We start from the raw sequence: 12582 nt of genomic DNA, 5'->3' as shown, positions 1-12582 counted from the left end.
CCAAAAAGCTATTGCTCTGTGAGGCTACAGTTGTATTGCTAGTTACTTTTTATTCCTTATCTTTCAATTCAGTCCCTCTCCTATTCATATACCAGTCTCTTATTCAAACTGCTCCCTGGTTGGTAAGGTAATTTGGACCCTAGCAACCAGATAGCCGCTGAAACTCCAAACTAGAGAGCTGCTGAACAAAAATGTAAATAATTTAAAAACTACAAGAATAAAATATGACCAATGGCAAATTGTCTTATAATAAAACCCTCTACATCAGCTGCCCAACTGGCGGCCCCCACCTGTCTGGCTGCTGTGTCTGCTTACTCTTGTGTAAACTTTAAATGGTATCAGTATGTGCCTTTTCTTCTGGCTCTTTACAAATTTCAAATGCAGCAGCAGCCAAAAAACTATTGCTCTGTGAGGCTACAGTTGTATTGCTATTGTTACTTTTTATTCCTTATCTTTCTATTCAGTCCCTCTCCTATTCATATACCAGTCTCTTATTTAAACTGCTCCCTGGTTGGCAAGGTAATTTGGACCCTAGCAACCAGATAGCCGCTGAAACTCCAAACTGGAGAGCTGCTGAACAAAAATTGAAATAATTTAAAAACTACAAAAATAAAAAATGACCAATTGCAAAATTGTCTCAGAATAAAACCCTCTACATCAGCTGCCCAACTGGCGGCCCGCAGCCCCCCTCTGTATGGCCCCCCCACCTGTCTGGCTGCTGTGTCTGCTTACTCTTGTATAAACTTTAAATGGTATCAGTACTGAGATTAACTGGCCCCCTGCATTGTTCACACCTCGGACTCAGGCTGTAATCCCCTGTACTTTTCACACCTTTTAGTACCTGCATTGTTCACACATCTGACTGTAAAGGTGGCCATACACGGACCGATATTTTACTTACAAACGACCGATTCCCGAACGATCCGATGCTATCGTTAAGTTATCGTATAGTTGGTGGTGTACGAACGATCGTCGGCCCACTAAACGAGCCGACATTATCGTCCCCAAAATCGATCGGCCAGGTTTAAAAATTTTGGTCGTTTAACGATAAAATCTGCCAGTTGGTGTGAGTGTCAGACATTTGTCTTTCAACGATTGTTCTCTGCGCATGTCACGATTGCCAGCAACGACATCGATCGTACGTAGATGTACGATCGTAGGTATTTTACGATAATGGCAACGACATCGATCGTACGTAGATGTACGATCGTAGGTATTTTACGATAATGATGCGACAAAATCTTTCCCGAATTATCGTTGCCCGTGGATGGCATATCGTATGGGAACTCGATCGCCATACGATCGTTTGTCGATATAATCGTTCATCGCACAACGAGCGAAATCGCCTCGTGTATGGCCACCTTAAGCCTCCACATTGTTCAACTGTTCACACCTCAGACAGACTGTAGTATTCTGCCTGCCCTATGCTGCCTGTGTGTGCCATACTCTACCTGCCCTATGCTGCCTGTGTGTGCCATACTCTACCTGCCCTATGCTGCCTGTGTGTGCCATATTCTGCCTGCCCTATGCTACCTGTGTGTGCCATATTCTGCCTGCCCTATGCTACCTGTGTGTGCCATATTCTGCCTGCCCTATGCTGCCTGTGGGAGGTGAACCAGGCAGGGGTTTGTTCTGGGAGTTTGTTAGCATTTGGAAATAGTTATTATATGGTCCCAAATGTGTGTAATGATATGCTGGGGGTTGCTGTGCTATCCACAAGGGAGGAGGAGGCATATGGATTTAAGGGTGTATCTTAATATGACATAATAAAATTATTTCACATATGATTGAAGGACGATATCCTACAGTGAGCGCCAGCTATTTGGGTTTTTGCTGCGCTACCACCATTAATGTGGGTATGGTCTTATAAGCCCTTGTGATAACATGGGTGTTGTTTGAAGTGGGTGCGGTTTAAAAAAAGGAAGTGGTCGAAACTGGCTTCTATTATTGGCCCTCCACCACATAGGCCAGAAAAATTCCGTCCCTCCGTACCACATAAGTTGGACAGCACTGCTATAGAGGAACAATCGAATAATTAAAAAGGAAGCACACCCCCGCAGTTGCAAGGAGGAGATTGGATCTGCTTCTTCGATACAGGGGACCCGTGGGGTCACCGGTGACCTGCAAATCTGTCTGTGGGGAGGGGCCTGGACCCACTAAGAGGAGCAGCAGATTTGTGTCTCCCCCTAACTCCTTTCGCCCACTGATGAAAATGTTCTAGCCAAAGTTCTTGGCAATTTTTTTAGCTTAAATGTACATACATTGCCTTAAAAAGAAATTAAAGCTTGTTTAGCCCTGAAGATTTCAAGACTGCAGTGCTGCACACAGATTTATTATCCTATTTAGCTTGACAAAAAAAAAGGAAAATATTTGCTCTAATTGAAAGATACCCAAAGAAATGGATGTCCAATAAATAGTGGCTCAAATTATTCTAATAAACAAAAGAAGTTTATTGTGTGTAAATGCATTGCATCACTCACACACACACCTTTCTTTAGCATTGTCCACCAAAATTCAAACAGATCTAGTTAAAAACCTTGCCATATTAGGAAAAAAAAATCCAAGACAGGGTAGGGTCTGAAGGAAAAATTAAATCCCTCCCTATACAAAATGAAAGCCGGTGGAATAACACTGGGGGGCAGGGACTTGGGAGGCACTTGCTGCTTTCTCTTTTATTTTCGGCTCCTGACATGTTCCTCTAAGAAAAGGTTAAGTCCCATCTGCATTGTCTGGAAAAGGCTGTCATGGGTTGACCAGACATAGTCATAGTTGCAACCAACTCACTGGAGAGGGAAAGAAAGAAATAAAAATGGAAAGAACAGGGGAATGTCTGAGCAGGAGAACTGCTTGCTAGGACTGCGAGAGGTTCCGCAGCACCTTTTGGTTGCTGTTTCCAGCCAGATAGCTTCTCAGTGGGGACTGTAAACAAAGAGGGTGGGACTAAAGGCAAAGGGGGCGATGGTTAGAGAGTCGACAGGCTTTTGGTGTTGCCAAATAGAAATGAAGATTGGTTGCTTCTGGCTACTGGGCAGGGATAGCTGTGTCTATCACAAAAGGAATCCTCCCCAGCAACAGAATGGCTCATATAAAATACACAACTCGTATGAACCACAGCAAGGCACAACATCCACTAATAATAAAGTACCATTTACTTTTCTGTTAGCTGTATAAGACGTATCAGTCTTGCAGTTATGTATAACTATGTCCCTGCAGCTGCCAGCCTTTCTCCTTCTCTGTCTGCTATCCCCTCTGCTTTAACCCCCTTTTGTCATTTGTCTGCCTGTGCTACAAATCTCTTCCTTTTCACCTGTGTATGTAACAAGTAGAAGCTTGCAGACAGCAAAACTATTCTCAAGTATTTGTAAACACTAAATGCACAAGTTATGCGTATTTCAACTATTTGAACTTCTTACGCTATCAGGGGAAACGTAATACTCCACTTTGACTTCCAATCTGCACTGCCTCAGTGTCTGCAGCAGGCACATAAGGTAACATCATCCATCACTATCTCCCAGGGTTGCCACCTTTTTTGTATATTTTTAGCTTTCTTCCCTATTAACAACATTGACATCAAGTATAATTTTTACAGATCAGATAGTAACCATACCATCTCCCTGGGGTAAGGCTAGGCTAAGGGGATCCATGGGAAATAAACCAACCTGAAAACTTACAGTAGCCTTGGGTACTAATGGTGCCTTCTATATATGGCTCCGACATATATTGAAGGCTGTGTGCCTATCCTCAAAAGTGGCTTGAATTAAGAATCCTTGGTTTATATTGTATTGAAAATAAAATCTACCTAAGAAGTTATTTTAAAGTTATTTTAAGTTATTTTAAAAGAAACATTTACAATTTACCAAATAATACTCCAATGTGAAAAGACACTGGGTAAATGCTCTCTGGGCAGAAGTGCTCATACATGTGGCACCTTTGCCCTAGCTAATGCAACCATGCAACGTATTAAAAATCTAGCGCAAGCTGCACAGACCAGCTCTGTTCTTACCACCTGCCACACAGAAGGCAATAAGTACTGTGCTCCATTGCAGCAGCCTTCATCCTATGCTGCTCCCCAACTTGCACTTCTGAAAGAAGTGTGTGGCCAGGCTTGGATTTGTAGGCCCAGGTCTGGGGCGGCACAAAGTTAGTGTGCATTTTCTGGTCTTTATCTCACCCTGAACAGCAAGTGAAAGAGGGCTGAACCAGTGTTTTTTCTGCCAATAGTGAAAAAATGGTGCCAATAGGCTTAAGGTAAGATTTGTTAGTCCCCGATCAGAAGAAAAATCAACCATGTCCGATCGACATCTCGAAAACTTAAGGTGGCGATACACGGTAAGATCCGCTCACTTGGCACCAAGCGAGCACATCTTCTACCGAAAACCAAAACTACAAGTGGGTGATATCAGGCCAAACAATCGAATTAGAACAGCGGGTATAGGTGCTTGTCAGTTCAAGGACTGCAATAATAGCCGATGTGGTCCCCGATCCAATGAAGAATCAATCCTGCCAACCCAGGGCCAAACGACCTAATTAGCCTGATATAGCCCACTCGTAGGTGCAACCATGAAGTGTGCAAACTGTGCCTCATGACACTGCACTGAGCACCAGATTTTTGATTCTGCTCTCAGTGCAGAGGGAAGCAAACCTCAGGGTACAAGTACAGGTATAGGACCTGTTATCCAGAATGCTCGGGACCAAGCGTATTCCGCATAAGGGGTCTTGCCGTAATTTAGATCTCCATACCTTAAGTGTACTAAAAAATCAATAAAACATTAAACCAAACAGGGTGGTTTTGCATCCAGTAAGGATTATTTATATCTTAGTTGGGATCAATTACAAGGTACTGTTTTATTACTACAGAGAAAAAGGAAATCAGTTTTAAAATTCTGAATTATTTGATTAAAATGGAGTCTATGGAAGACAGGCTTTCCGTAATTCGGAGCTTTCCAGATAACGGGTTTCTGGATAAGGGATCCCATACCTGTACTTTGAAACTGTGAACTAAGGTGGGCATGCTCACAAATCTAAATTTGCCATATAGAGGCCTGGCAAAAGTAAGTAATGGCTGTGCAATGCTATGGTGCATTTCTTACTAAATGGAGCACTGGCCTGGGGGGAAAATTTGCAATTCAATTCACTGGAGGGTGCCTAACATACTGCCACACCCCTGCCCCCCAGTGAATCAGTGTTTCCTTATCCTTCAATAACAGTAGTTTATGCCTTTAAGTTATTTTGAGCTCCTTTTGTGCTTTTAAAATAGCACGAGATGTCTTAATGCTTCTTTTTAACTGTAGTTCTCCTTGGCTTGTATTTACCATTCAACAGAATAAGGAGATACATGTGCATACATTTAGGGGTCCATTCCTACTGCAGTAAAGCACGCACACAGGTACATGTTTTTTATTGTAGCCCCTAGCACAGATGCAGTAGAATACATATTGTTTGATTTTTTGCATGTCTGGCCCACATACAAATATTTATCCAGAAGCTATCGGTCACCACTTTTTCATGTTGAACACACATTCATACACACTTAAAGCAAAACATTTTTTAAGTAATCTATATCTTCCAAAGGCAGCTATAATCTACCATTCCTTTCTGGTTAATTACAGCCTTACTGAGATAATGTGAAAGAACCCCTTTTAGGGTTCTGGCACACGAGGAGATTTGTCGCCGGCAATTTTTAAAAGAGCGATTTGGCGACAAGACGAACGACAAGACGCCAATGCTAAACCAATGGAAATCGCCAGCATCAAAACTTACGAGGCTACTTCAAGTCGCTTGTTTCAAATTGCACACAGACCCTTTTCTGAGCGACTTGAGTAAACATGTGGGAGGGGTAACTGTTGAGTGGTACCATGGGTAGCAGATCGCCTGGAGCTCAACTCGCATGAAATCTCTTCGTGTGTATTGTTGTGGCGACTTGTCGCCAAAGCGCCTGGGGCGACAAGCCCTTAAGGGCTCTGGCACATGGGGAGATTAGTCACCCGCGACAAATCTCCCTCTTCGCGGGCGACTAATCTCCCCGGATTGCCATCGAAAATGTAAGTCGCCGGTGGGAGGGCACACGCTGCACAGGCGATTTTGGCAAATCGACAAAAATGCCTCGTGAGGCAACTTCGGCGATTTGCCAAAATCGCCTGCTCAGCATGTGCCATCCCACCGGCGACTTACATTTTCAACAGTGGGATGGTAGTTCGGGGAGATTAGTCGCCCGTGACAAGGGAGATTTGTCGTGGGCAACTAATCTCCCCATGTGCCAGAGCCCTAAGTGGGTATACTGTATTTGAAAGAATTGAGCTGATAACCAGCCAGAAGATTTAAGAACTGCAGTGCTGCAAAAAGATATACTATCCTATTTAGCTTGGCAAAAAAAAAAAGTTGTTAAGATACATGCAAAAAATAAATAAATGCAGGTGTCAGTATTTGCAAATTTATAGGCATCCCTATATACTCAAGCAGCTCACATTAAATCCTGCATGACCTGGAACTTCACAATAAGTGACCTTACAGCTAGTCGTATAGCCTATTATACACTGCCTGTGGCTCACTTACATATGCCAACCATTCTATATGCATGTTATAGAAAAAGAAAAGTAAACACTAATTTACATTTAGATACCCAAAGAAATGAATGTACAAAAAAAAATTGCAGCTCAAATTTTACCAGTAAACAAGAGACTTATTTGTGTGTAGGTGCAATGTAACACACAAGCACACACACACACCTTTCTGATTTCCACAGTAATCTACTAACTGCAAACAGACTTGGCAAAGGCCTGTATAAAAACACTTGTTATTTAAAAAAAAAAAAAGGCAGCACTTATTGTTAAGGCTCTGTAAAAGGTTCACCTGAGGATAAGCAGAACGTTTCAAATCTGGATGACTATAATTTATAACCATGTTAGCAAATAATACAAAACAACATTTACAAAAGACATAATTATGTTTATAACTGAGTTACCTTTCTCTTATTGCTAATAATTCTATTATCAGATGATTATCAGTATTGGAGAGCGCCTTTTACCCTAGTCACAATTCTGATATATCAGGATCACGCACAAACACATACTGTATATTATATGGAGTGTGGCCCTATAAAAATACCACTTTACACATTATTAATTTGATTAACTGAGATGCAGTTATACCTAGCAGCAGTTATACTTAGCAGCTCCCATACAACCCAAACAAGGATGCAACAGTAAAGACCCGAAACCAAAGCACCTAATCAAGATCAATACTGGGTAAGGGTAGGTAAATGCAGTAAAGTTGTTTAGGCTATTTTATTCTCAGTTAACAAGTTCAAAGCGGTTGTGTAAAGCTGATTCCATTTATACTGATGCTCAAGTAAAGGAAGGGGGGGGGAGATGAAATCTCCATAAGCTGCTTTACCTGTGTGCTCCCACAGCATCCCATACTGAGAAGATGGTTGCCTCCTCTTGCGGGTTACCAGTTCCTTTTATTCTGTAGTGTTTATTCCTTTTTCGGTTGAGACTGGAAGATTTCCAAGTGGGGGAGGGGATAATATAAAAAAAAGGGGGAAAAGAAAACTACATTTGTTTAAGGGGAACATATTGTGTCATCCTCATCTCCTTATGCTATGCACCCTTCCTTAAACTGTAGACTGTCCCAGGGAAAAACTGGCTTAAATTGCGTTTTGTTTCTTAAAAACGTAACAACAGGGCTGCAGAGAGCTCTTCTCTGCTTGGTGTCTAGGCTGAAATGCAGGCTGGGCGTATCCTTTCATTCTTTCACAGGAAGTCCTCGTAACTGTGAGTGACAATCAGAACTCTGCAATAGCAGCCAAAGCCCCGCCCCCTGACTCTCTGCTACCAGGCTGATCAAACCATCTCAGATTGTTTCTGCTTGTGGTGGTTTGGGAATCCGCACCTTTTCCCCTAACTGTAAGATTCTGTCGTGTCCCCATTATCATTTGTTAGGTCTCATTCCCAGCACATATATTTGCCCATCTTCTGTTGTGTATAACATCCTCCTGTGGGACATGGTCTCTGCCATAAAAGGGGTAGTTCACTTTTAGGGCTGTGCCAGATGGGGAGACTAGTCGGCCGCGACAAATCTCCCCGAAATACCATCGGCGAGTATGTAAATTGGCGGTGGGATGGCATACATGGCGCCACGATTTCCCTGAAATCGCGGAAGTTTCCTCTCAAGGCAATCGCCAGTGGGATGGTATTTCGGGGAGATTAGTCGCCCACGACAAGGGAGATTTGTCGCGGGCGACACAGCCCTTAAATTAACTTTTAGTATGATGCAGACAGTAATATTAGGATACAATTTGCAATGATACTTGATTTTTTATTTGTTGTGGTGCTGGAATTATTGAGCAACCAGGCAGTGGATTGAATGGGAGATATGACTAAGAGAGAGCCTGCATAAAAAGATATGTAAGAAAAAGTAAAAATAACATTTTAGACTCATAGAGCAATAGTTATTTGGATGTGGGGGTCAGTAACCCCCTTTTGAAAGCTGAAAGGCACAAAAGAGGCATAAAAAATGAAGACCAATTGAAAAGCTGCTAAGTGTTGCTAAGTATACAACAAATAATGATATTTAAAGGGGTGGTTCACCTAGGTTAACTATTAGTATGTTATAGAATAGCCAATTCTAATTTCAGTTGGTCTTCCTTATTTAATTTTTCTGACTCTTTCCAAATTTCAAATGCAGCAGCCAAAAAACTATAGCTCTGCGAGGCTACAGTTTTACTGCTATTGTTATTTTGTATTCCTTATCTTTCTATTCAATCCCTCTTCTAATTATATACCAGTCTCTTATGCAAACCACTCCTTGGTTCCTAAGGTAATTTGGACCCTAGCAACCAGATAGCTGCTGAACAAAGATTTAAATAATTAAAAAACTACAAATAATGAAAAAATGACCAACTACAAATTGTCCCAGAATAATACCCTCTACATCATACAAAATGTAATTGTCTTCTATTTCTTTTTTTTACCATACTTCTATAATTTAAGTATTAAAAATAATTGTTTTTTTCTAATGTTTTCTAGTTGCAGCACAGTTAACCAGGTTACCACAGAAGACCTAATCAGTACGAGTATTATTAATAAACAATGTTAATATGCAAAACAGAGGCTCAGTGATAAAATTGCATATTATTCACTAAAAGAACAATGCACTTCTATATCAGGGGGCACTAAGCTTCTGTACTTGTGCCAGGAAGGCCAATCACGGTCTGACTGTAGCAGCTGGAGGTTTTATCAGACATCTGTTATAAGACAACACATGATCTACGATTCTCAGTTTTGATTCTATAAACAATAGTCATTTAACCCCTGTCCTGCCAGTAAACAAGTAATGGGGCATGATTAAAAAGAACCCCAGAAAAGTAGAATCTACAGAATTGGCACCATAGTGCTTTTATTTTGGTACCACACATTCTTTGAATGGCAGCATGAAAAGGGTTAAACTTCTAGCATTTCAACAAATTTAAAAGTTAAATTAAGGTTGGATGTATTTGCCTGAGTGCTCCCCTGAATCATGGATCTGGTTTTAAACATCATTAATTTACAGCTGAATTAAAGTATTTTGATTAAGGAGAAGGGAGTGTATAAGATATAGATACTGCAAAAATGTTATGTAAGCATCTCATTGTTTCACTGTATATTTTTGAATAGCTTACCTTTATTCAATATGCTAAACACATTATTTTGTTGCCAGGCTGTCTCAGGAGAGACATTTCCTTAAACAGAAGTTAATGGAGGCACTGAGGACAATATATAAATTAAAAAAAAAGTAAAACACATTCACCACAGGAAAAAATGAGCTGTTTTGTACTTGTAATTAGAAAATGTAAAAGGAGTGAAAATGCTGCTTACTTAACTGCTCCAAAAAACAAACTGCATTTATTCTAAGTGCTTTGTGTATTCACATCCTTGTTTCAACCTGACTAAAACAATTATAGCATGGCCTGCTGCAGTGATTTACTTAAAGCTCTATTATTCCATCTTGACCTGCGTAAGTGGTGAATTTAGAATTGCGCAATCTCTCTTGGTTTGACAAAAATCTTTGCTAAGCACCTTATAAAAGCTGAAAGCCTTTTTTTTTTTTTTTTTTTTTAAACGTAAAGTAGGCTCCATTCTTGTTTTAAGCAAAGATGAACATACTGAGTAAGGTCATAAATAAGGCCCTGTTAACTGTTTTTCATGTAAACTAAATACAAAGTGTCATCAAATGCTTACAGGAGTGGTAACTACTGAATATTTGGGTCCTGAGTTAAGCAATTTGCTGTTATCAGAGATGAATCATTTTAATTCTAATAAGATTTAGTTACGTCTAACGCTAATGCCACACAGAACGTATGGAGCGTATTCTTGGATCCGAAAAACGCTTGCCGAGAATACGCTCCATATGCTTAAAAATTCTTCTACTTGTGCCTGCACCCGAATGAATGGAATATGATCAAGTGCAGGCACATGTAGCCGATATCCTCCGAAAATTCAAAGTCTCGCATTTTTTGGCAGATATCGGCTACATGTGCCTGCACCCGAGCATATTCAATGCTATCAGCTGCAAGCATTTTTAAGCATAGGGGGCGTAATCTCTGCAAGGTTTTCGGCTTTCCGCAAATACGTCCCGTGAGGCATTAGCCTAAAGGAAAACCAGAGACCAGAGTCTAAGAGGGTCATACTAACCATCTAATTTTATTTTTTTTTTCTGATTTGGATTTTTAGTCTTTTCCCGACTTTTTGTAACCTTTCCCGCACTGAATTCTTCAATTCGGATGTTTTAGTAAATGTCAGACATTTGTGGAAATGAGTTTAGTCGAATTTTTAAAAATGAAAAAAGAGGAATATTAGAGTTTTAGTAAATGTGAAAATGTGAAATTAGAGCTCACCACAATCAAACCCCCACTCTCTATTAATTTTTGAGGTGTTATTTATCAATGTGTGAACGTCATAGTTCACCACAAATACGCCTCTTAAAATCCCATAGGAATGAACAGAGAATGGGGTCATTTGACTGTGATGAACTCTAATTTCACACTTTGATGAAAACGCGAGTTCAAATGCCGAATGGGATAAATTGGATATGATAATTTCTTAAGATTGCAAATATCACGAATATGCTTACGAAAAAATTGTATTAGTCACGATAATATCGTATTGGCGATCTGAAAGTCACTAAATTTTCATACCGAACGATCATAAAATGCAGGAAAACCTTTCCAACTTTGATCCTTCAGTGCATGATTTTGGAAGCCTCCCATAGGAAGCAATGGCACTCTGCAGCTCCAACCTGGCCCAAGGATAGTCATGATATGAAGGTTGAATGAATCCGAAACTTTCATACTCGTTGCGACAATAAGATTTTGTCGCATAATTTTTAACGCACAATACGAAATAGTCGTGCAAAATAACGAAAAAATTGTCGAAAATACCCAAGTTACGAAAAAGTAGCCGAAAATATGCTCGGAGCCTTCAAGAGCGTTCGTGGATTAGTAAATGTGCCCCAGAGAGTTCAGGTACCTCCATAAATATTAAATGGAGATCAGGTATTTGAGTATGGGTTGGATTAGCTGTTGATTCGGTTTGACACATTTTGTTCTGCTTTTTGGATGCAATGTAGTATTTATAGTTACATAATATATTTGGTATTAAAAAGACAACTGTCAACTACAAATGATCCCCCTGTCTGTATACGCACGCACACACAAAAACACCTTATACCTGCACTTGCTTCTGAAAAAAAAGATTAAGACACTTGTCTAGATGCAGCTTTTCTTGTTCAGGTTCAAACATTAAAGTTAATTTGTCAACATTTTGGTTGATGGGATGAGGTTCCTAGAAAACAAAATCAAATTGCTGACAAATCCAACTTAACCCTTAAAGTGCCAGCAGAATTTCATATTTTTGTTTCCCCTTAGTGCCAGGTGTTTTGTGCTCTCATTTTAGGGGCATTTACTGGGGGGGCAGGTTATGTTTAGATAGGAAAACTATATATTTTTTCTTTCAGGAGAACCTGAAACATGTTTTATTTTATGGACAGAAATTTAACTGATTCAGAAAGTCTCATGTCTCTCGAAAGTGTGCCAATACCTGATATGTATAGTTTTATGGAGATTTCTGACTTCTATAGATCAGAAACTCCCAGTAGTAAATACACAAATTATCAAAGCATTACAGCAGAATACGGCATACTTAAATTTCTGAAGCCAAAAATCCTGGAACATTAAGTTTACCCCAGAAAACCATATATTTTTGAAAAGTACACATTATGCTGAATCCAAAATAGGTAATCATGTCTTATCTCCCACATAACATTAGATACCAAGAAAAAAACATCCTAAATATGAAAGCCAAGGGTCCACTGAACAGATTGATGCCCACTGTGGCATTTAGAGACCCCAAAAGGAAGTTAGTACATAAAAAATTTTTTGGTAGATAAATGTGGAAATAAATGTGGTAAAAGTGGTAAATAAGTAAGTTGACCTCATATTTTCAGAAAATACATATTCTGCCGAATGTAAAATGGGTAAATATGTCTTTGTATGGCAAAGCACTAAACAGTAAAGCTAAGCTAAATGTAGCAATTTTTATGTAATTT

General features: G+C 40.0%; 1 protein-coding gene across 2 annotated transcripts in view; it reads right to left on the bottom strand.

Moving 5' to 3' along the window:
* slc44a1 (solute carrier family 44 (choline transporter), member 1) overlaps positions 1-12582 on the bottom strand; it is a 122092-nt gene that overhangs the window by 74960 nt on the left and 34550 nt on the right. Inside the window, exon 1 of one of the 2 annotated variants that reach the window (XM_004910855.4) lies at positions 7393-7732. The exons of the other annotated variant lie outside the window; for it this stretch is intronic. Within the exon in view, the coding sequence (XP_004910912.2) occupies positions 7393-7416 (24 nt within the window). The 5' untranslated portion in view covers positions 7417-7732. Of the gene's footprint in view, positions 1-7392; positions 7733-12582 lie in introns of those variants that run through there. 2 annotated transcript variants of the gene reach the window in all.

The sequence above is a fragment of the Xenopus tropicalis genome, chromosome 1 (genome assembly GCF_000004195.4).
Source record: "Xenopus tropicalis strain Nigerian chromosome 1, UCB_Xtro_10.0, whole genome shotgun sequence".
NCBI classification, from domain to species: Eukaryota; Metazoa; Chordata; class Amphibia; order Anura; family Pipidae; genus Xenopus; species Xenopus tropicalis.
Note: the sequence above shows the minus strand (reverse complement) of the source record. Positions and strands in the feature narration are given on the sequence as shown.